The sequence below is a fragment of the Pempheris klunzingeri genome, chromosome 15 (assembly GCF_042242105.1).
Source record: "Pempheris klunzingeri isolate RE-2024b chromosome 15, fPemKlu1.hap1, whole genome shotgun sequence".
Lineage (NCBI taxonomy): Eukaryota > Metazoa > Chordata > Actinopteri > Acropomatiformes > Pempheridae > Pempheris > Pempheris klunzingeri.
Genome location: NC_092026.1, coordinates 2,685,001 through 2,709,934, shown reverse-complemented (window position 1 = coordinate 2,709,934; position 24,934 = coordinate 2,685,001). Strand labels below are relative to the sequence as shown.

Below are 24,934 nucleotides of genomic sequence, written 5' to 3'. Positions count from 1 at the left end.
ACGCACACATAAGAGCATGTTTGCTGTACCTGGAGCCTTCAGATACTTGGTACGTATATATTTTGTCTAGAGGAGGAACTAAGTGGGACGAACCTGAAGAGACTCACAGGCCCCTCTCACTGCTGGAGAAACAGTCAGAATGCTTCAGGTGTAGACAGACTGGATAGAAAGAAGCTAAAACATGTCCGATCGTTACTCTGTCTGCAGCACTGTGAGTGTTTCACCCCACGGGCCCCTGCCTTTGGAAATACAACAGATAAGAGACCGCAGGTTCGCTGGCCGAGAGGTCTACAGGTCCTGACCCATCCTCTCGATCTCATCAATGAGGAAGTCGATGTCAGACTGGGTGGCCGCGGGGTTGGAGACGACCATGCGGAAGAAGTTGACCTTATTGCCCTGAGGCTGGTAGCCCACCATGGTGGTCCCTGACTCCATCATCATAGCCTTGATCTTTGGCGCCACCTGGTGGAGTCAAAACACGTGATGAGTTTGGAGCCCCCACTCCCGAAATACATAGCTTTCATTGATTATATGAAGAAGAAAAAGGACACACGTGAAAGCTTATTTAGATTTACTGCAGCAGGTGTAACTAAAAGCTCGTTTCCACCTGAGGTCACTGGGTGCAGGTGACCGGTGAGGTGCAGGCCGACTTATAAAAATGGTGTCTTACCCTGTGGAGTTTTTCTCTGCGCTCATCGCCCTCAGGCATGCCTCTCAGGCTGGGTGGGATGTACCAGAAGCAAACATTGGTGTGCTGAGGCTGCAGACAGAAGGCAAAGAATTTAAATGATGTAAATCAACCTTTGATTGCTTTTTTTTATCCATTAACCCCCCAAAAAAATATGTCTCTGTCATGTACAGCTTATCAAACTAAAAGAATATGATATCCAATTTTCCACGGTGATTGAAAATAACTTAATAAAATTAGAGAAGCTCACCACTCCATCAAACACCATCTGATACCCCTCCCTGTTCTTGATCTTGTTGTACAGGTACTGGGACAGGTCCAGACACTTGTCAATGTGCTGCTCAAACCCTATGGTGCCCTGCAGGGAACAAAAGCAGGTCAGACAAACATTGAGTAGAAAGCTGCAACACCAACACCATGACCTTGTGATAGTTCCTATTGGCTTGAATTTACAATGTGTGTATGTGTGTCACCGTCTCACCTTGGCTTTCCACATGAGCCAGAACTTAAAGATGTCGACGTGTCGGCCACATTGGATTGCTTTGTCCCCTGTGTCGTAGGTGACGTCGTACTGTTTGTCTGGCTGGAACAGGTAGCCTGCACACATGGAGTTACAGCCTGCCAGGATGCCCTGCAGATACACAGAGAGCACGTTCAGGGTTAACCTTTTTTCCCACGACTCCTCTGTCATGTCATGTTAGCCGCTATTGCTGCTATTACCAGGAAAGGTTACATTACTATTAACATGTAGCAGCTCCAGTTCACAGAAAACACCTTCAAAGTGCAGTGTTTTAACGGCCTGAGTGTGTTCTGTCGTACCTTCTCTCTGACCAGGATTGCAGAGCACTGTAGGGGCACGCCCATCATCTTGTGAGGGTTCCATGTGACAGAGTTCGCCCTGCAAAGTTTAATATGTGTCTTAATGTACTCATGTGGTTTCACTGATGATTTCCTTCCCATAACACTACAGAGCAGCCCATCTGTTCCCGTGTAGTTACCTCTCAACTCCATTAAGCTTATGGCGATGTTTCCTGGACATCAGCAGTCCGCCGCCCCACGCTCCCTGAGGAGATTGTATTTTTAACAGGAGAGCATGCAGGCAAGGACGTAGTATTATTACTGCTACAGGAATACTTAAGTAACTGCTCTAATTTCCACCACTCACGTCAACGTGGAGCCACAAGTTGTACTTCTCACAGATGTCAGCGATCTCATTGATGGGGTCAAATGCGCCGTACACTGTTGAACCCGCCGTGGCATTCACAAACAGTGGCACATAACCCTGCAGAATCAGCACACATGACGATTAGAGGGGAGGATTTTTGGTTGATGAGCGAGAAGAAATAAAGAAAGAAGCTAAAAGGAACAGTGACACTGACCTTCTGCTTAGCATCGATGATCTTGGCCTCCAGATCTGCAGGAATGACTCTCCCCCTGCCAGAGCGCGGAGCATCATGTTATCATCACACACACCAAGTCTGAATCCTGGCTTTATTCAAATGTGACACATTTACTGTATGAACTGTGGCTTTAAGTTTCTAGGATGGATCCCCCCCCACCTCTCATCTGTGCTCAGCAGGATCACATTCTCACTACCAAAGCCCAGGGCAGCTCCGGCCTTCTTTATGGAGTAGTGGCTCTGTAGGGACACACATGAGGGATTAATTCATCCGTCATCCAAACTCTTAATTCTCAAGGATATTTTGTGAGCTATATTTGCTGCTTAAGCTTTGGTTTGTTTTCTGTCATGTTGTTAACTGTGTGTGGCCTGCTGATTATTACTGGGCTTCTTCAATGGCCTCAGTCCACAGTGTCAGTGTCCTGGAAGGGAGTGTAGTGTGTTCACAGTCACCTACATGCTCAGATGTGAAGAGGACGAGGCGAGGAGCGGCGGACATGCCCTTGGTCTTGACCTCGGGGAAATACTTGTAACGAGCGATCATCACGCTGTACATGTTGGAGATGGCGCCCCCTGTTGAGGAGACACCCACACATCAGCACCTTGGACAGCAGCGTTCACACACGTTTACATTTTGAGCTTATAGGGACTTTATAAGGCTTTTTTTTTCTTTAATTCATAGACTAACCTGGTGAAAAGAGTCCGTCTCCCTCTCCATCAGGCCAGCCAATCATCTCCCTCATTTTCTTCAGAGTCAGCTGCTCCATCAACACAAACACTGGAGCGATCTCGTAGGTGAACCTGTCACATAAATCACAAAAGAAAACATCTGAATGTGCCACATAACTCTGCGGCTGAGTCATCATCAACTGCTTTGTTGAGGAAGAAGAATGAAAAGATTCTTATGCACACACACTTGCAGATTAGAAAGCCCAAATACAGACACACTGATTGGTTTTTCATTAGCTTTACTATAATTCTGTCCACGGAGCACAAACTGGAGCTTGTGCTGACTGGGCTAATTAAAAAGTGTCTGATAGGAGTCGGGCAGCAAACATTCATATTCAAATGCTTTCTGAAATCGCTCGGTAGTTTAATTAAAACACACAAAGCTCTGATGGCTATCTGTCAATCCTGCCAATCTCAGCGGTGAGCCTGAATGGGGCTGACGTGAAGGCTGAGAGGACGTGAATGTGTGTGTCTATGTGTGTTTTGAGGAGATAAGAACCTCCTTTGACCCCAAAATCCAGAATCTGAGAGAGACACTATAATGTTTAATTTCATTATTTCATTAAAAAAAAAATAAAAGATTCAGTGATGAGGAATAATATTCACAACATAAGAAGGAACATTTTAAGAGATGAGAGGCAGAAGACAGCTTTTAAAACATCTCTGTCAGCTGACGGAGGATAAAAGGAGATGTAGCTGCAGAGACGACTGAAGAGGAAAACTCTAAAGTAGGTTAAACAGCGTGTACAGTGACTGACAGGTCATCTCATCGCCTCCCACACGCCGACCGATACCCTGTTTACCCTGCTTTTAATGAGACCAGTTACACAACACTCCTCCACAGTTATCAGCCAGCACCACCATCACCAGCACCACCTAAACCAGCAGAAACATTATCTCCTCTCCACTTTAACCCTCTCATGCATAGAGGTCACTACAGTGTGCAGCTCTTCAGAAGCTGTTTTCTTGTATATGCATGAGTTTTGATGGCGTAGCTGCACATCAGCCTCTACAGTGAAGCTGCTGCATCATCTCATACACTGACTGCTGCCCAGTGGGAAGCCAAGATGGCCGACAGACAGCCAGAAACACAGAGTTGCTCTTTTTTTTCTGATCAAACCTTCTATAAAAAGAAACTCTTGCAGGTAAGAAACATATGGTGACATCAAGTAACATCTAAGGAGTCATGCAATTACTACATTTTCCAAGTATTGATTTTATATTGGGAGGAAATTATGATTAATCACATGTCCACTGAATTGTACATCATGCATCAGTAGCTGTATTTCAACTACTGGACATGTAAATATATCTTTATAAAATATGGATTGAAAAAAAAAGTTCAAATCTTGTTTTTCAGCCTAAAGATGAATAAAAACACTTCTCCTGACTGAGGTCATCATAATTCATGCATGAAAGGGTTGATTCCTCTCTGTTTTAGTAGATCTCCAAACAGGGACTGAAACACTTTCCCAGCGTGGGTGGAGAGGAGGAGGTTTACAGGCAGTGAGGAGAGGGAGCTGTAGGGAAACAATGCACTGAAGGAAACTGTGACAGAGCACAACAAAGGAAGAGGAGGGGATGATCTGGAGGCAGAGCGAGGAGAGCGCACAGCGAAGAAAAACAACGAGTGGCACAAAAAGTGGCAGAATGTAGGAGCAAAAAGAAGAGAGAATAAAAAGCCCCGTAGTCGAAGATGGATAGAAATTGAATTAAGAACAGAAGGATGAAGAAGTAGAGAAGAAAATACATGTTTCTTGTGTAATTGTTCCTGTGTGATTGGAGCAGCACAGCAGACCAGACTGGGACTGCTGATGAAATCACAAAGGAGACAAAATGTCTCTCCCTTTTGTCTCAATAGGCTAATTTCAGAAATGTAATGCTCTCTTTGATAAATTGTGGAATCATGTAAGATGTAAGAAACACAAAAATGCCTAATATCCTGGAAGCGGTCCCTTTCATTTCCTTTTAGAATATACATCCTAACCGTGGCAGAAAAGGGACAAAACAAGAGCACCTTTTTCAAATTCTCCTTCCCTCTGTGGGTCATTTCACGCCGTAATGACAATAATGGTGATCATTATCACAATCAGAGCCAATCATTGGTCTTTTCAGGGTGAAAATTACCCCTCAGTCACCTGCCTGTCTCCAGGGACAGCCCCTAAATGCCCTTATTATTATCATCAAGGGCACTCGATGCGTGTGTGTGCGTGCGTGTGTGTGTGTGTGTGTGTGTTTGTCTCTGTGTGACTAACCCTCTGACCCCCCAACCACACTCTCCTCTCAGCCCCTCAAAGCAGCACGGAGTCAGTCTGCATCCACCGGGACAATAGAGCCGGAATGAGCACTCTGCAGGGAGCTGCAGCCGCCACTTTCCACAGTGTGACAGGGTTTTCTGTGCAGCCGGAGGACATTGTGTGTCAGTGTGGGGCCCAGCTGGCCTATCTGCTAAGACCAGCTCACAATGAGCCTGCAGTCAATGGACTGGAAACCTTAGCTGCTGTATCTGGGACAGCCAAAGCTGGTGCGTGTGTGTGTGTGAGTGTGTGTGAGTGTGTGTCATTATCAAAGTGTGCACGAATCAATGGCCCTGCCTCTTGAGGCATTATTCCAACTGGGAGATGAGATGGGAAAGTTTTCGTAAGACGGGGTGATTTCCTGAGCTAATGTTTTGCGAAATGGGTTAAATAAAGTGTCTCAATTTCCCTTTAGCTTTTGGTTTACTGTCTGTGCATCCATCTTTTCTTTAGCAGCCAGTCTAGGAGAGAAGATGAGAGGCCACAACGGTGAGAGGAGGCCGAACGGTCACTCTGTGTGGATGAGTGGCCCCCTGCCCGTCACTCATCTCCGGTGGTCTGGTGCAGCAATGAACCATGAAACTCCAAAGTGTCTCCACATCAGTGTCGTCGAGGCAAAGCTGCAGATTTGCTGCACTTAAACATTAAAGTGGCTCATTCTGATTTAAAATGTTTTATCTACACTCTCTGTCTCCTACATCAGTCGATCAGTTCGTTTTTTCATTTTTTTTCAAGCAAAAATGTAAAAACATTTGCTGCTTTTCTTTGTCTAACGTGAAAGTAAATTGAGTTTTTTTATCTTTCGGTCGACAAAACAAGATTTTTGATGATGTCACCTGAGGCTTTTGTTTGATGTGCAGCTTTTAATATTTTTTTTGTTATTTTATAGATCAAATGATTAATCTGTTGAGAAAATAATGCAATAATAAAATAAATATCATTAGTTAAACGCTGTGTATGTATTTCTCTGGCCTCCGCCTAAGGACAATCTTAGATCTAGTTGTGAGTCAGGATTCAGATATATTTTTATTTTCTTTAGTAAATAAGGATATTAACCCTGATTTCTTTAGGAAGTCATGTTTACTCCAATTAGACTTCAAGTGATTCACTCATCCCTCCCCTGGGAATGAACTGACAGAGATATAAATATTAGGCTGCTTGACTTTCAGCAAAGATGTGTCTGTCTGTCTGTCTGTCTGTCTGTCTGTCTGTCTGTCTGTCTGTCTGTCTGTCTGTCTGTCTGTCTGCACATTCAATATTCTGATATTGTACAGTAGGATTAGCACAGTGTTCCTTAACCCTTTTATGGTGTTTGGATCTGCGGGACCTGATTTAATTTCATGTCACATTCTTTATCAAAAGAAAAAATTATACAATTGATGATTTTTTCAAACTCAGACTCGTCAAAATGAGAAAAAATAGTTAATCGTATCATTTTTCTCTTGATAAAAAAAATGAAAATGCACCATACAAGGGTTAATCTATTCCAGTGATCATAACACAGAGTTATAGCTTATTTACAGCGTGTGTGTGTGTGTGTGTGTGTGTGTGTGTGTGTGTGTGTGTGTGTGTGTGTGTGTGTCTGTGTTGTATGTGGTTCATGCCCTCTATCAGACTGGGCCACCATATAACTGTGACCTGAGATCAATATGCAATCTAACCACCCCTGGGGCCGAGCTGCTTCCGACACACAGTACAGCACAGTGGCAGCCTGCCGCCCGTCGATACACAGTCTCCACAGGACAAACCAAACACTTTATATAACTGCCCTCGGAGGCTCCGGCTGTGGTGTGAGCTGAGAGGAACACCACAAGCACGCCCACCGTGGCTTTGGATGAAAAACACTGGGGGCTATTTCCGGTGGCCTACATGTAGTGACATATAGCCGTGTTGCACCTCAATAGATTATAATAATTGTGTCACACACATGCGCACAAGCTAAAAAGGAGCAGTGTGACTTACATGTTGGTGTTTGCAGTGGAGGTGAGCCACTCTCCGGCCAGGCCGATGATGTCCAGACCAGAGGACAGCTGGTTGAAGAATCGTGGGTGACCTAAACACAGACACTCCCATTAGCAGGGCTTCACTGCCTCTACCAGGCATAAATATATATATATATATATATATAAAGAGAAAGCAATAAGAAAGCTTTGTCCTGACTACACAAAAAGCTTTATAAAGGCATATAGTGACCACAGTATGCAGGCTAAAGCTGACTTCATCTGATAGCAGTTCTTCATTTCAGTGTTCACAGGCATTCAGGCTTTATTTTGTATTCCCCTGGTCAGCCATGAAACCTCAGGGACCTGACATAGCACTGCTCAGTGTACCATAATTACAGCTGTAACAAGGCTGTACGACAGCCACTTAGACTCTGAAGTGCTTGCACACGCAGCCACCGTCAATAGGCCCCGAGCTCAGATGCAGCCATGGATACAAGCACCTTTGTGGAGGTGGTGGTGATCAAATATATGAGTCAAATTAAGTTAGATCTGAATAGAAATGTCAAATATGACAAATAAAGTCAGTGTGAAACACAACAGGAGAGACAGACAGCTGTGTGTTTCAGCTCCCCCAGTTGGAATCAGCCAGAAATCCTCTAAAAAACACCAACAAACAACAAAAAAGAAAAGCCCAGCAGGTCTGTGAGGTGGTGTTGAGTTGTAGACGCAGCAGACCCTACATGACATATCTAACCCAAGGGACGGTTTGAGCGCTGACGTTTTCTAACAGCTTGAAACGGCCTGCGTGAGGATCCCCTCAGGCCACACTTGCTTTAATAAGTCAGGGGGAAAAGAAAAGAGGGATGTCAACTGAATTACCAGGAGGGAGGGATGGAGGAGGGGGGCGATAAATAAGGCAGTGGTTGTAACAGGCTGTCTGACTAACAGCTTCTCCTCTAAAGGTTTCTGCTGAAATCAGAAATCTGCACTGTTAAAAAAATCTGAGTATTAATTTTACATGACACTAATAAAGTGGATTATAGGAGGTACAAATATCAAATTAATGTAAAGTCATTTTTAATCTACAATATTACAGATAGTAGTTAGTAGTTTGCTGAGTGTAATAATGTTTATTATTATTATTATGTTGGTCTGATTTCTTTTTTTAATTTTATTTCTTTTGCATTTTAAAATACATGATTTATTCAAAAGGCCTCAGATGAAGTCAGTTTTTTTTTAAATCATCTTTCTGGTGACCCAAGCTCTTCTAGTCCAGCTCAGCCCTGGAGGTGTCCTCTCCCTCCCTACCTGTCCGGACGCCATACTTGAGCGTGTCCCTGCAGTCCACCAGGATCTGCTCCAGGGACTCGGGCTGGTCGGACAGCTCCAGGTTGAAGCCCTCCATGCCCTCCAGCAGCTGGTGGGGGTGGTGGAAGTCCAGCACCTTGGTGGAGCGGTCGAAAGTCTTCTTGACGTAGTTGGTGAGGATGTCGACGATCTCCAGCAGAAACTGTAAGGTGGGCTCCTCTCCATTTTTGGCTGGCAGCAGGTCTAAGAAGGGGGAGAGGGGGAGAGATGGTGGCACTTTATCCTTGGAGATTATAAGAGTTATAAGAGTTAATGTTGTTTATTTTCAGTTTAGGCCTAAAACTGAATTATTTTTTTTTATAATCAAGCCTGTTCCCAGTAGACCAACATGAAGAAAACACAAAAAGTGTAATATTTTCTATATTTTTTAAAATTTTATAACCAAATCATGTGCAATAACCTTTCTATCATGCAAATTACATTCCTTTTTGTATATACTGTATATATATACATATATATATTCTTCTTTTTTATATCTTTTATTTTTTTATATTTCAATATATCTTTATACTCTTATCCAGTGTGTGTGTACTGTGAATTTCCCCACCGTGGGATGAATAAAGGCTAATCTAATCTAATCTAATCTAATCTAATCTAATCTAATCTAATGCTGAAAAATAACATGATGTCATCACAAAAATGGCGTAGCAGGTTTTAATCTGCAGAAACAAAAACTCAATTTAAAGGTTTCTGACACTTCTGCTTATTTCTTTTAACCTCATTATTAATTAGGACTTTCTTCTTCTTCTTCTTCTTCTTCTTCTTTAAATCTGACTTTCATTATCAACATGCAAACGTTTCTGCAGGAGGCCTTAAACAGATTTATCTCCATTTAATGTGCAGTAAGGTCAGGAGTCTAGGGTGTCCCCAGGGTGTCCCCAGGGTGTCCCCAGGGTGCCCCCTCACCTCTGGCGAACAGGTTGGAGAAGTCGGTCTCGGTGAGGCGGAAGCGCGCGTCCCGGTCACTGTTGTCGCACGAGAGCAGGTTCTTCTGGCCCGCGAGCCTGCCCTTATCATCCAGGCTGTTGTTCTTCTGCAGGAACCCTAGGGTGTTGGGGGGGCAGCAGTTATCACCAAACACCTCCATCCCGCACACCAGGAGCAACACCAACACGGATGGAAATTTAGAAAATATAAAAAAATTTAAAAAGAGAAGAAGAAATAAAGAGAAGAGCAGAGGAGTGATGGAGGTCCAGATATGCACGTGCTGAGGCAGCTTTCGTTAAAATGCTCCTCTGGTGGAGGCCAAAACTATATGTACACACACACACACACACACACACAGTGGGTGGATGCTGCCCCACCCTGTGACATCACAGCCACACCCCAGGCCCAGGGGGCAGGACAGGCCGCAGTGATGCCCCCACACACCCCCTGTAAAGGGGGTTAATGGCCCCGGGGCAGGTCTGATCTCCGTGATTGATCCGTTTCTGTAACCCTGTGAAATATAGTCTCACCCGTTTTTTCTTTCCAGTGGAATCATTAGATCCTAAATGGTATATTCAAAATCAATATGGCCTCAGCTTCCATATAGAAAGATTCCCCCATTAAAGTCCATTAAAACGACCATTTGGACCAATCTGATCAATCTCCTCTTTCTGAGAAATGCAAATATCCAACTTCATCCATCCTTTTTTTCGGTCTTAAATCATTTCCACCACAGCAAACAGGCCACTGACATCCTGACTGACAGGATCACATCACATCATCCCCCCCAGAGCTGCGAGGAAAACGCATCATTAGTGCACTTTAATTTACGACTCAGTGAAATAGAAGGCATTCCTTCAGCTGATGGAGGAAGCAGCACGCCTCCTCTGCAGCCTCCACATGCTCTCCTGTAGTGTCTGCTTCAGAGGAACATGGTGGGGGAATGTCTTTAATTCACAGGTTATTCTAAGGGATTCTGTGGGGGTTTGCCGCATGTGTTTCCAGGCCTGTCTCGAGTATTTTCTTCTCTCTTTGTGGTGAAATGGTAAAGACAGGAGGGGGCTGATCCGGGGCTCCCATCATCAGACCTACAGGCTAATGTCCACTGACCTTTGGGAGATGGAAACACGCAGTGACAGTGGCGGACGGCCCTGCTCTAACAGCCTGAGTCAGGCCTGAGTGGATGGACCAGAATAAAAAAAAAACAGTAAGAAAAAAATGATGAATGATAAATAATGAACATTTTTTAGAGGCATAAATACACATCTCACCCCACATTATGGAGACATGTTTCCAAACACCCATATATCCTTCCTTAATAGCATTTTTCTAAAATAAATAAAATAAAAAAACAGGTAGGGAGGTTTTATGCGCCCAGAAAACTTACCACAGATCTTCATCCCCAGTTTCCGGGTGCATCCGTGCATCCACGCATACTCGTAGGCTAAAACAGAATGAACGTTTGAGTTTGAGGCCGCGGAGACACCGTGGATGGGCGGGTGATGGATAGAAAGCTGGCGGAGCACAGTGAGCACAGTGGAGGCGTGATGCGCACGGCTCTTGGCCGGGTGTGTGGCTCTCAACTCCTTCTTTTATTTATTATTTTTTCTTTCCAAAGCCTTAAACAATTTGTGTTTGGCTCGGTGAGGTCTCTGTTTGCCTCTGGCTGGCCGACAATTGATCCACCTTTTATTTGCCGCACTGATCATAAGGGGATGAGTCTTATAACATTTCCGATTTAAGTTCAATCAATAGGCGCAGACAGTGGCCCTCACGCCACGTCCACGCCGGCTCACACACACACACACACACACACCCAGCCAAGGGGCGGACTGGAGTTAACGCCCGTGAAATGAGCTCACGGAGGAGGGCAGAAATTAATTGAGTGAAACACAGTATGTGACTGGAGCGAGCTGGTAATGTCTGCGGCCTGGAAGTCTATAGCCGGCTGGATGCAGGAACTTATAGAGTAGTGCGTCTCAGACATGCACACACACACACACACACACACACACACACACACACACACACACACACACAAGCGCAAAGCTACACACACACACACACCCGAGCTTGGACATGCGTGAGCAGAGATGGAGCAGAAGCCGGAGGGAATAAAATGCAGAGCGAGTACACCTGATGGAAAACTTTCAAAACAAAAACAAGTATTTAAATTTACTGAAGCTATTTCATTGTGAGAGAAACTCGAGCTCACACACACACACACACACACACACACACACACACACACTACAAGCCGCCAGGCGTGAGATGGAGCGTGGCAGAGAGATAATGGCAACATCCAGCAGCAGAATACGAGCAAGTCAGACAAAACAAACACCCTCTTTTTTTTTTAATGGGCTCCTCTCGGTACAAATTCACATTTGGAACATCTGTAGAAATGTTGACTGGCCATAAAGAAAAGATCCAAAAATAAAAACATTTTTTTGTTTTTATTTCATTCGATAAAAAAGAGTAAAATATGAGCAGTGGCCCTCTGCAGCTTATTTCCTCTCACATTTGGCTGAAGACAAAAATCCTCTAATTATTTCCCGCAGATGGCTGCTCAAGAGCACCGTAATGGGGTCGATTTGTGCGCGCGACAAAGGGGTAAAAATGATGAATTAACCCACAGGTTAATGTACACCTAACAGGAAGGGACACGCTTTAAGAAAATAAAATAAAAAATAAAGAATAGATATAAATATTTTCTCCAGGAGCTCAGCTATGCAGCCTGGAGCCTCCAGGGCCTGAAGCATCATGGGAAACGAGACAAGATGACAGAAATAAATCATCATACATATTATTATTATTACTATTATTATTTATTCTTTACGAAATTTGTCGAAATCGTTGAAATAATAATAAAACACAACAACGACGGTGTTCTAACGAGAATTAAAAATAGGGGAAATATTCTAATCTGGAAAATAATTTCGATCTGAAAATCCGTATTTATTAAAAGAGTGAATAAATGAGTAAATGCTCCTGGGTGATTATTATAAACGCCAAAGCCTCAGTGGCGCGTGAGTCCTGCGCCAGGTCCGCTGCTCGGTGCGCACCGCCGGGCAGGACAGGCAGCTGTGATGGCTCTGTTTTTAACCGGAATGATTAACGACGGAGGCCACACAGCAAATGGCCCGGGCGAGACTGGCTTTTATCAGACAGAGAAGGAGGAGAGAGAGCGAGAGAGAGGGAGGGAGGGAGGTGAGAGAGAGAGAGAGGGGAGGGCAGACACAGAGGTGTGTGTGTGTGGGTTTGGGGGGAGCTGGATCCAAGCCTTGTTGGTGTCTTTGAGCAAGGCACCCGGTCCCCGTCAGCTCCACCGGGCTGTGTCTGTAAACACAGCCCGGTGGAGCTCCGGAGAGCCTTGACGGGGACCTACACCCCCACACCCCGGGGGATCGATACGGGGATCGCGGGGGCTATTAACAGGGAGGAGTGTGAGGACGTACTTGAGGACGGAGGTCTTAAATTGGCGGAGTTGGGGTCCTGGTCCCCGCCGCTGGCTCTCGGTTCAGACGTGGCCATCAGTCCTCTGTTATCTGATCTCCAGCTGGGGGATAATTCAGCTGCAAACAAAACGGTCCGCGGTTAGTGGAGGGGCCACAAATATAGGTTTTATATAGGTTTGATCAGAAAATAAAAACAATGAAACATCCTAAAAACCAGTGAGGGGTGGCTGGGTGGGCTGGGCGCCAGTTTGGAGAGAATTACGCACGATGCGCATCAGGAGAAATAGTTTAGGTGACAACACAGCACCTTTAAATGTGGATACATACTGTGTCTGACATTAATGTCCTCAACATGGAGCCAACTGTCAAGATAAAAATGCAAAGTTGATATCAGGGACATTAAAGAAATAGATAGAAATAGGCTGCACCTTTAGATGTCAGTCTTGTGATCCGACGCTGCACTGATATTTGATATTTGATATTTGTAAGGAAGATTGAAAACCTTCAGCCTGTCGAAGTTAATTAAGATAAATAGAAAAATGCAACTGATAGATGTCAGAAGAGCCGGATCACACCACAGCTGAGCTCACCACGGGTTTATCAAAGAAATGTTGATAACTAATGTCCACATAAATAACCTGCACCGTTCACCCATCGACTCAGCAATCAATTAAGTTGCGCTTTGAACGAGGAGCATCCCATCATCCGTCACTGTCACCGCGGTGTGAGAGACGGGCTGGAACAACTAATGGGTCCCTTCTGTCACTCATCTGGACGCCACATTTATTTTGGCTAAGACAAAAAGCGCGCAACAATCACCCACGAACGGACACGGAGCCTGTCAATAACACGGAGGAGAGAGGAGACGTCTTACCGGGGGCTCACAGGTTGTCTGGTCCACAGAAACTACAACTACAGATGGCACAATGAACCACCCAGAAGGCGATGAGGAGCAGTCCAGAGGCGGCGACGGCGGAGTACCAGCAGAGCAGAGCGCACTGATAAAATCCCAATCCAGCGGCGCGCAAGTGACCCTTTCTCCCTCTAGAATATTTCTGATATTCGTTATTTATATCTCAGGCTCCGGCCGCCCATTGGTCTCCTCACGCAGGCATGAGTCACAGCCTTGCCTCCCTCTGACGACTAATGAAGCCTCCCTGAGTGCTACTGACAGCCACAATCCACTTTAAGAAGCCTAAAAAGCAAAAGGAAAAACACCAGTGACGTATCCCCACCCCCCCCTCTCTCTCTCTCTCTGTGTGTCTCCAGGTGTGGGTGGGTGGGTGTCACAGGATGGAGGATGGAGACTTGAATGTTAAATGTGCTCTACTACATAGAAGTTGACCTTGGGATGAAGAACACAGCGGGTTTATGGTTGTACTGAGAATTCAGACTTGTGTTTCAACCTGTGGAGGCTGATTCTGCGCCTCAGTTATCCCACAATAAAGACGGGTTTTCTGACAAAAGGTGCCAAGTGATGGGGAGAAAAGCAGCATCCATCCATCCATCCGTCATCCATCTGGAATATTCACCTTCATGAGGTGACACCACTGCACGCATCATAATTTCTGACCCGCACCCTTTTTATAACCTTGACATGGACGATAACACTTGAGACATCAAAGTGAATCCAGCCAGGCGGGCGTTGACTTAGTGTCCTCGCCGTGTCCTGGTCCACCGGCTGGACGGGCAGAGACCGGCCATTATGTTCATTCACTCACTGCAAATGTCACAGCCTCTATCGGATGGCGCTCATATTTTCTCCTCTCACAAGCCATGCGTGGAGACGACTCATAAAGATAAGCTCTGCCATGTGATAATAACTCAACATATACTGGCTGATAGCGTTCCTTAAGGATGGATTAGCTCTGTGTGTGTGTGTGTGTGTGTGTGTGTGTGTGTGTGTGTGTGTAACCTTGAAAGTGATGCTATAGCGTGAACACGGAGCAGAGAATCACAGAAAAACACGCCTGATTGGCAGCTCAAAAAAACGCACCCTCGTCCCATAAAAAGGCCGCTCACTGGTGCTGTTAGGTTTAAAACACGATCAGATCAATTCTTTCTGTTTATTGAGGTCACAGCTGATAAAAAAGTGTCACGTTTGGGGCCAGTTTATCCTCTTCAGCGCTCTGCATGTGACTGTGTGTCCACACAAGTCGGGTTTCCATTAAAACGTAGAGCAAATTCGGACAGACTTTAGAGAAAATCTGCAAAAGAAAATGCAAACGAACGCACGTTTCCGTCCACTTTAGCGATGTTAGCAGCTGATTCAGAACTTTCTGGGCTGAGACATTCACATCCATTATGTTCTCAACTCAAACATGTCAGAGCAGACTGAGCAGAGGAAGGAGGGAAGCATCGGCCCCTTCAGACTTTCTGTTGATGTGTAGAAAACCTGTAAGGAACGCAACTGTTATTAATGTTAACACCACCTGTGCTTTTCTTGGTTCGACATGTAAAGCTGCTGCTGCTGCTGCTGCTTTCTCCTAGAGGGCTTTTGAGGGACTCGTATCTACATGTCCGCCGTGAGAAACATTCAACATTTCGTGAAGTCATTGTACAGATGATTTTGAAATTTGAAATTGCTAAATTGGCTAAAATCAGGCAGAGTGAGCTGGATTGTGTGCAGACTGTGGACCCTGTGACCCCCAAAGGGTCTCAAGAAAGAATCTGAGGGGTCACCAGATGATTAAAGATCATCGAGCCATGCTGGTGGGGAAGCAAAGTAGAAATAAATATCTGGATACAAATATCCATGGTGCTCAGCCGATGAATCCTAACAACCTTGGTGGTCTTGTGGATTGATTGACTGACTGATTGCGATGATCTTGTGAATCTTGTGGATCTAGCACCATCACTGAGGTTGACATGTTTGGCTCGGTGAAGACGGCAAAGTGCAGCAGATGGTGACAAAACTTGATGACAAATGTGTAAAGATAAGCTGAGATTGTTTGCAGCTCTCTGCACGATATCGATCAAACATCCACACAGTCGATTTGACGGAGATCAGTTTTTGACTTAAACTCTTAAAAACACCGTTTAAGCCATTTGGCCTGAAGTCTAAAGGCCTCAAACAAAATGTTCAGAGTTTAGTCTTGCTATTTTATTACATTTTGCTGCTTCACAAATGATTCAGCAGAAGTTTAACTTAATCTGATACAACAAGTGAAATATGAAAGTGAATTAGGAGCTTTGTGGATGGAAATAAGAACAAACTAACAACAAGCAGAGATCTCTGCTGACCGGAGCGCTGACACTGGTGCAACAGACTTCAGGGGTAACTGTGAGGAGGAGGACACGGCTTGTGTCTGCTCACTTGCTTCTCTTCTTCCTCATCATCATCTGACGGTGAAGACGAGGAGCTTGAGCTCTGAGAGGATTCCTCGTCACTCCCATCGCTCTTAGAGTCACCGTCACCCTCATCTTGATCATCATCGTCGTCGTCGTCGTCGTCGTCGTCGTCATTGTCGTCATCCTCATCCTCATCTTCTTCTTCTTCATCTTCCTCAGCGCTCTGCTCTGCCTCTAGCTCTAATGGAAGAAGATGTGACACAAACTCACGGTGTGTTTTGGAGTTTGCAGGCTAAGTGCTTGTGTTTGGATGTAAGAGGGGGGACTCTCACCCTGCAGCAGCTTCCCCTGGATCAGCTGGAGAAACTCAGAGGCCTCAGTATTGTCTGGTTCATAGATGAGAACTGGAACGAGGAGAGAAGAGGCACCATTGGCTGGTTTACTGACTGACAGACGTACAGTTGGATGGACGCAGGATACGTACTCATCTGACACAGTCTGCTGGCCACCCGAAACTCTCTGTCCATCACAGCTGTGAGGAACTGAAACCATAAATTGTATTTGAGCGTCAGTTTCCCCAAATTGACTAAAAGTGGAATTTTGCCCAAAAGTGTGAAAAATATTTTCTAGACCTGAACAACAGAAAGTCGTTTTCTAAACAGAGCGTGAAGTGTGTGATCAGTCACTTTACCTTCATTAACAGCACCAGCGGCGCCTTAATGTCTTCATCCTCATCGTCCTCTTCCTCACTCTGTTCGTTCGCTTCATGCGTGGGAGGACGCTCAATTGCCGGGGGAGCATGTGTCATTCCTCCTGGCGACCATCATCATCGTCACGATCATCATTATTGTCAACAAAACTCTCCAAGTTTCTATTTTCCACTTAACTGTCTCTGCATTTTGGGTTTGCTCTGCAGCGTCCTACCTGCCGAATCTGGAGGCTCATCGGGCACCGCAGTCAGCTGGAACTGTTCTTGGATCCTGAAATCACATTTAAGGTGTAAGATTTGTGTGATATATCTAATTTGCTTGAGATCACCCTCGGTGTGGATTTTGAGTACAAACCTTGGCGTAATGTTGATGGATTCCTTTAATGAGCGCTCTAAAGGAGAACCACAGACATTGAAGAGATTTAATTAAGCCAGGAGCTACAGGTGGTAGTATTTGACATGAATCATGTGAACAGAACAAGCTGAAACTGCCCACTGGTACATTGTTATTTAAAAAAAAAACATTAAATCTACTGTAAGTGTGAATAAAACCAAATACTGACACGATAAAAGGGTGAAATGAACTTCAGGTCAGAAATCATCAATTCAAAGAATGACGCTCATTCTCCAGCAGTCATTCATGGTGAGGAGTTATGTTCTTGTTCACTTTTCGTGGTCCCAGAATCACTTTGGACAAATTTGGCAGGCATGTGCACACACATTTATCAAGGAGGTGATTTTTTTCACTCATGATGAAGATTCATAATGTCTGAGGGTCACAGTTTTGCAGCTGCTTTTGATGGAGAAGCTCTTATCTCTGCTCCCTCGGACACAGATGTCTCCCTGTATAATTATTAGACACTGTGTGAAACCCAGACATTTGAGTCTCCTGGCAAGAAACCTCACGAATGACAAACATACAGTAATGCGTGTTGGTGCTGTCTACATCTCAAAATACCCATGTGCACAGGCAGGAAGACTCCTGCTGGATGCAAAAAGTAAATAAAAGATTAAAAGTGCAACATGAGCAAGGTGTGTTATGACAGAAAAGTGCAAAAGTCCCTCCCTTTGTTTGGAAAGGTCCCATTTCAGTCTTAAAAAAAAGAAACTGGAGCGTCTTGAACACGGTGTTGGGTTCACTGATGTGAAGCCTGAATTAGCTCTTACCATTGGGCTTGTTCATCTCAGCGTGAGCAGAGGTCAGTCCTACTGCCAACTAGACAAATCATACACTCAGATCAACAATTGCCAAACACTGAATATTAATTAATTAATTAATTAGTGATCCACAAAATGTAAAATGTAATAAAACAGCTGTATTCTGGTGTTTACCTGTCCGTGTGAACCAATGGAGGATTTGCACAAATCCTCTAACCTGGACATCAAATTACAGCAGTGAAATCATGTTTACGGCTTTGTTATTTATTAATTAGCATTGATTATACAGTGCTGATAGGGACTTCAGGTTGTATAGAAACCTTATATTATAGCTACAGCATCTATTTTAAGCTTACAACTGAAATAAATCAACGGTAGTCCTTAACTGTCAGGTTGGTGATTTTTAAAGGAAGCTAACGGTTAGCTTAAATTAGTAGGTAGCATTAGCTAACGTTAACGAAGAGGGCGTTAATGGACAAACGTTAGCGCAGGTAATGCTCGTGAGCCGCTCACCTGTTCATAGTGGAGGACAAAGCGACCACAAACTTTAGCTACAAACTTTTTAAAACTCCTCTCTGTCGTGTTATAGTAAGCTAGCAAACCGAGCTAAAGTCAGTCTGACAGGCGGCGGTCAACGGGGAAGTAAACAGTTGTTACCATGGCGACAACTGGCAGCGCTGCCTTCAGGTGCACCCGGAATTTTTACAGTTATAAAAATGTGCAAAGAAAGTAAAAAATTATGAGTACGGCACCATGTCAGGTGATAAAAAAAATGTTTAAACAGGTAATTATGTGTTTCTGGTCATTGTATGGGTTGTTAACGTTTTAATGAGACCATTGGTGTTGTAAAAGGTTTATTTCCCATGCATGTCATAGGCCTACATACTTATTACTTATTTGATGACACAACCAAAAAGAAATTCTTGCTTGCAGTACTCAGGCTCAGAAATAGGAGATCTTGAAGGCATCTCTCCCAGGCCCCCGCTTACACTAATCCTATAGCTGTTTCTGTCCACCCTCCATGTCGGCCATATTTCATCCAATAAGTAGCTGTAACTGCTACATTAGCTGCGCATGCATCGAAAGAGCTGCCCCCAGTCTTGAATGTGTGTGTGGATGAGCGTGTGTGTGTGTGTGTGTGTGTGTGTGAGGATGGACGTACAGTATTTTGTGTGTGGTTAATAGGTTCAGGTCTCCTCAGCACTTGGCTGTGTTGTTTCACGGTTGTCTTATAATCTCAGGAAGACATTTTCTGCCAGACTGAAAGGCTGAAGACTTCCACAGAGACTAAATTAGCTCATGACTGACGGCTTGTTGATTCTCTGCCGGAGTTTGAAGCACTGTTTAGAGAAAGGTGAGGTTAGTTTGGACTGTTGAAATGCATGACTTCTCTTCACCTCCTACTCTCTCTCTCTCTCACACACACACACACACACACACAGAGAAACACATCAATTAGGCAGTGCAGTGAAGTTGCTCGGACTGAGCGCTCCCCTGGGATCCCTCCCATGCACACCGACATGCCACTGAACCGTGTGCCTGTGTGTTTTTAGTGAGTGTGGACATGTGCACGCCTCAGTATGTGTTTTCATGAGTGTGAAAAGTGCAGAGGAGGCAATCAGTCTCATCTGGAGAAAAGTTGGCAGTGTCGCTGCACAAGCAGAAGAAACCTGGCCGGGAAATGGAGAAGAACAAGGAAAGTTTCTCATAGAACGACACGGGACTCATTTAGATTAGATTTAGCAAAGGGTCATGGTGTCGTATCTCTGTTGCCATGGAACCAAACCAATAGATCCTTTAGGATGTTGTCCACCTTTAGTCCAGCTCCACATTATGGTTCTCTAGACTTTAGTGCATGAATTTGATGCATGACTAAGGACTACTGCATATTTTACACTGCACCATCTCAACTAAAATTCAAGATCCCATCGTCTCTGTATAGCATGCAATGTTAAGTGCAGTGTCATCGAGACAAACACCTGCATGTACATTTCAAAACAAGAACAATGGTAAAGAAAAGTCTCCCGAGTGCACACAGTAGGCTCCCACCAGGAGGTTACCAACCCCTGATGCCTGGCAATTTGTTGTGAACATGTTGCATTCATTAAATATTGCTCATGCAAATCTGTTCTGCTTTGTCCTGCCAAAACAAATGCCCATTCATTTCTTGCTGCATCACAGGTGCACAATTCAAAAGGGTCAGACAAACATGCAGAACGCCATGAAGGCAGAAATAAGCTCACACAGTTTGGGCTTTGCTGCTGGCATAGTTGATTTTAATCCCTGAACCCTGGTTCAGTCATTACAAACACACGCTGTGCAGTCAGATATAGTTTGAAGTCACAGTCCAACTAAGTGGTATTAGTAAGAGTCAAAAACCTTCATAAAGACTTTGTGTCGGTGCGGTTTGGTCAGATTTGATGCTGCCAACATTTGTATCATTATCATTATTATTATTATTATTATTATTATTATTATTATTATATAGTACAGCTCCTCACTCTGAGTGTACATGTTGTTATATGTTATTATTGGTAGTAGTATTATTAATATTATATAATACAACGCCTTACTTGTTATGTTATTATTACTAGTAGTGGTATTATTATTATTATTATTATTATAAGACTCTGGACTCACCTGGTGCAGTAATTTACCTCTGTGTAATAATTTTTAATAATAATTTTTAATACATACTTTTTATATATTTATATTTTCTACTTTTGTGTTTGAAGTTTATTCTTATTCTTTTGGAGCTGTGTGTAACAAAAAGCAATTTCCCCCTGGGGATTATTAAAGTAATTCTGATTCTGATTCTGATTCTGATTTAAATGGCACCACAAGTTCCACCAACTTCAAACCAGTGAAAAGAGCACAGCCATCACAGTAAAATATAGAAATCTGTCTGTTAAATAACCAAACAGGTGTCACTGTGGCAGAGAGTCCTCACATAGAAGTGCTTTGCTCCCAGTGGGAAGAAAATATTTTTAAAAATACACGTATTGAGTAAACAAGCTAACTACTGCCATCATGTAAGATCTGATTGTACACCAGCTCAGCAAATGAGTGTCTTGATGTGTGTGCTGCAAAAGCTGCCCTGACACTTTCACCTTGTTTATATGGAGACTCCCCTTCCCCAACTCCTCCTGCCCAGACAAACAGACAGATGGAGAGAGCCATAAACACACACACACACACACACACACACACACACACACACACACACACACACACACACACACACACACACACACACACACACATGCACATGCACACGTAGCACCAGCAGCCAATCAGGCACACCTGCCATAGAGGGTTGATGGGAAATATATTCCACACAGACGACATGATAACAGAATCATTTCACACTTCAGTGATCCCGAACGTTCACCATCTCATTGTGTGTGTGTGTGTGTGTGTGTGAGCACCAGCATGCACATCTATTAGTGTGCTGGAGGGTTGTATGTACTGCATGTGCCTTGAGAGACTCTGCTTCTCACAAATTTCCATACGATGAGCCCCGGGGCAGCAGCACAGCAGACTGGTAGAAGGGAAACATCACAGTGTGGAATGTGAAGCATGTATTTTCTGTGACGGAGCCCCAGTGAACATACTGTTCCCGCTGTAGCATCATTAACACGGATCAGCATTAACAAAACGAAGCAACACCCTGCTGTCATAAGGACGTCCTCCGTGGTGCATGTCCGCCCAGATTCCCCCATAAGTTTGCATGTGTATGTGGCACATTGGCGCTCATGTTTCTGTTTCCTCGAGCACACGTGTTTGTGAAGCATCTGTCTATCAGTGTGATGTGGTGTGTGACGCTCCATCCTCACGCCTCACAGCCTCTGGCAGGCTGAAGGCTAATAATAAATGCAAATTACAATCAGAGGAGCAGATCGGAGCTGGAGAGGATAATTGCTCCATTATGGGTCCATGTGTGTGTGTGTGTGTGTGTGGAGGGATGTGTGTGTCTTGTATAACGGGGTGGTGGTGGTGGGGGGTATTAAATACCAGGTGCTGACGTCACAAATAGACAACATGAGAGAGCAAGTGAGGTGTTACAAGTATTGATTTATTTGTTTCTGTTCCAGTACAAGGGCCAAGTAAGGCTAATTAAACTGTGTGGTGTAACTGCGGACCGCAAATCAAACTAGAGGAAGAAAGATCAAGCTTAAGAACCGTTTCTGAGTGCCTGTTGAACGCCATCTACGGAGAAATGTCTTTGTCAGTGACATGCCTTCATTTTCTATTTTATTTCCTTTATTAGGATCCTTAGTGGCGTCATCATCACAGAGGCCAGTGTACGCTTATCTACAGATTAACCAAACTTCATTTACAACAGCTCAGCGCTGGAAGAAATAGTTTGACACTGTGGGAAAAGGTTTTTCTTCCTGGCAGGTAGATGAGAAGACTGACACCAACCACATGTCTGTACAGTATAAGGTCATCCAAAAGGTGGTTAGCTTAGCGTAGCATAAAGACTGGAAGCCTGGCTCTGTCCAAAACTAATCACCTACTGAACCAGAACCTCGTAATCTCAGTGGGCTAATTGACTCTATATATCTCATTTGTTTAACCTCTTAAGACCCGAGCTCTTGTTTGATATGCAGTTTTTATTTCTCCTTGCTATTTGGGCTTATTGGACCCTGATAAGTATAAAACCTAAGCATCATCTTTTTACATGGTGTAGTTTTAGAGAAACATTATGTCCACATATGTGGACAATCGGTCTTCATTTCCAGAAAACACAATAAAGTCACCTTTGTGCAAAACTCTTTATTTCCACCCTGAACATAGCAGTTTGTTTTTCCTGACTGCTTTTCCATGTATTTATAACACATACAAAACATATTTTGAACATGTTTTGAAAATCACGGTGCAAAAAACAATATGAAATATCAACAATTTTGCCCACATGCATGTCCATGAAAGAATTAACTACTATGGTAATATAACCCAAGATGTGATGTCCACACCAGGTCTTTAGAGGTTAACAGGCTACATGCACAAAAACTTAATGATAGATATGATAATGATCTCCAGGTACTGATATGAAACAGTACATATCCACCTGTCCGTCTTACTTCCTTGATTCATTTGACATTGCGATGTCACACACACACACACACACACACACACACACACACGGTGACCCGTCAGTTTACTGTATTAGTTCTATTAAATCACTCACTTGTTTGTGTCCTCATAACAGGAGCCGAGGGGTTTTACTGCTAATATTTATACTATCGCACATGCTTTGCTCTTAATGTGAAATCTATTTAAGAGGATGGCTCCGGCCTCCGGGCACTTTATTATGTGTGTATGTCATCATCATAATCATCATCCTCTTTGATTCCGTAAGCACTCGTTCACTTGCTCTCTCTCTCTCCGTCTCTCCCCCTCTGATGGAGCCGGCCCATCTGTCTCCCTCTCAGCCCATTCATCATTTCCTCACTCATCAACTCTGTATTTCTTCATTTTCTTTCCTCACTCCATCTCTGTCTCTCCCTCACTCATCACCCATTTCAGGGCTTTTTCCTTCCTCTCCATCCATCTTCCTCCCACTTTTAGTCTTTTTCCCACTTCATTCTCAGTCGTTTCTGGCGGCCGTCCGCCCACAGAGGAGGATGTTTCCATGTTTCCCCACACAGAGTCAAAAGAAATGTGTTGATCTCTAATGATGATTGTTGTGAAAAACGGAGAACTTTTGCAGTAAGAGGCAGTCGGACATTCAGACTGAGAAGAAGTTAAACAATATAGCAGATTTAAAAATGATCGTAATAAAAAAGCAATTAACCGTAAAAGGACACGCACAGATTCACACAACCTGAAAGTGCAAGAGAGACATAAAGGGGCACAACTTGGTGCTTTTAGAAGGTAGAGACGGCTTCATTGAGCAGATCTAATAGGGATCCACGAGGCCGGTTTATACCTTTAAGAGGATTTCTTAGAGAAAAATATGTGAAATTGGATGTCCTTTCTGTGTGTGTTAGTCTCTCGCACACATACACACACTTCTTCAACCAACTTCTTACTAAAAGTGAAAACTTCTTACGGTGCTAAAGGCTGGACAGGAACACATTATCGTCTGCTAAAAGAATACAGGTTTGTTTTTGCATTTGTGCCACTGCAGCACATTAAAAACCCACTGGAGATCAGCCAAATCTAGATTTTACAGTCCATAATATGGAAGAATGTGAACTTTAATACTCTGATTTTTGCTCATGCAGTTGCTTTAAAGCTGTGTGTTTGTTTTGGGCCGTTTAGGGGAATCAGAACAAGCTGACATATATGGGCTGATGTTGTTATGGTATTTTATATTAGCAAACACATATTGTGACGTCAGCACTCATTTTGAGTCTCTTATGGCCTTAAACGCTCCACTCTGTTTCCCAGCTACAGGTGGGTCATCTGGTCCTGGACAGGTGGAGCACATTCTTTCATGCTGCATGATGCTCTGTGGAGCCACAGAATTATTTTGTGGTATTTTGTGACGGCCGCATTAGTAACTATAACTATTTCATCAATTGTTTCTTTAAAATAATATCGATCAGCGCAGGTTTAAAGAGAAATACTTAAGATTCAAAACTACAGATGCTCGTTTACGTTTATGTTCTCAGAGGGCCATCACTCGGCAGTGCCCTCCTCTCTCTCCTCCTCTTCCTCCATGCCTCTCCCTCTCTCTCTCTCCGCCCGTGACGCAGTTGAACCATGAGGTAATTTGAGCGACAGCCGAGGCGGCCATTTGTAACGGCGTGAAGGAGACAGAGCGGCCTGAGCAGCGGCGACAGCTCAGCAGCATCTCCTGGTGTGGTGGTGCTGGTGGTGGTGGGAGGGGGATTATAAAGATTTATTCCTCGGGTGCTCCAGCGGCACTGGCATGATTATGATACCATAACACAAGGTGCCATAAAGAAAATGCTGTCAGCTAAATGAAGAGCAGAGCGCCGAAATGTGCTCGCCATTA

At 44.1% G+C, this 24,934-nt stretch overlaps 2 protein-coding genes across 2 annotated transcripts; both read right to left on the bottom strand.

Moving 5' to 3' along the window:
- Positions 1-288: 288 nt before the first annotated feature.
- LOC139213903 (glutamate decarboxylase 1-like) lies at positions 289-12,915 on the bottom strand. The gene is made up of 16 exons (XM_070844600.1): positions 12,807-12,915; positions 10,739-10,795; positions 9,331-9,468; positions 8,365-8,607; positions 7,076-7,166; positions 2,776-2,888; positions 2,545-2,660; positions 2,248-2,327; positions 2,068-2,122; positions 1,854-1,970; positions 1,687-1,751; positions 1,508-1,586; positions 1,170-1,319; positions 939-1,046; positions 671-760; positions 289-462 (listed from the first exon to the last, which is right to left on the bottom strand). The coding sequence occupies exons 1-16, from the start codon at positions 12,880-12,882 to the stop codon at positions 289-291; spliced, it is 1,752 nt and encodes a 583-aa protein (XP_070700701.1). The 5' UTR covers positions 12,883-12,915.
- Positions 12,916-15,999: 3,084 nt separating this feature from the next.
- Positions 16,000-17,989, bottom strand: erich2 (glutamate-rich 2). The gene is made up of 7 exons (XM_070844818.1): positions 17,974-17,989; positions 17,162-17,198; positions 17,022-17,077; positions 16,789-16,910; positions 16,582-16,639; positions 16,430-16,501; positions 16,000-16,337 (listed from the first exon to the last, which is right to left on the bottom strand). Exons 1-7 carry the CDS (start codon positions 17,987-17,989, stop codon positions 16,078-16,080), a joined length of 621 nt encoding a protein of 206 aa, XP_070700919.1. The 3' UTR covers positions 16,000-16,077.
- Between the last annotated feature and the right edge of the window lie 6,945 nt (positions 17,990-24,934).

Bases quoted from the DNA above. Each gene is read 5' to 3' on its own strand.
- erich2 (XM_070844818.1), bottom strand. The intron at 16,911-17,021 runs GTAGGACGCTGC...GATGGTCGCCAG, and splicing joins TGAGCCTCCAGATTCGGCAG to GAGGAATGACACATGCTCCC. The intron at 16,338-16,429 runs GTGAGAGTCCCC...TTCTTCCATTAG, and splicing joins CCAGGGGAAGCTGCTGCAGG to AGCTAGAGGCAGAGCAGAGC.
- LOC139213903 (XM_070844600.1), bottom strand. From the start codon at position 12,882: ATGGCCACGTCTGAACCGAGAGCCAGCGGCGGGGACCAGGACCCCAAC. The intron at 2,661-2,775 runs GTTAGTCTATGA...TCTCCTCAACAG, and splicing joins AGACGGACTCTTTTCACCAG to GGGGCGCCATCTCCAACATG. The intron at 2,123-2,247 runs GTGGGGGGGGAT...GCGCTCTGGCAG, and splicing joins CTGCTGAGCACAGATGAGAG to GGGGAGAGTCATTCCTGCAG.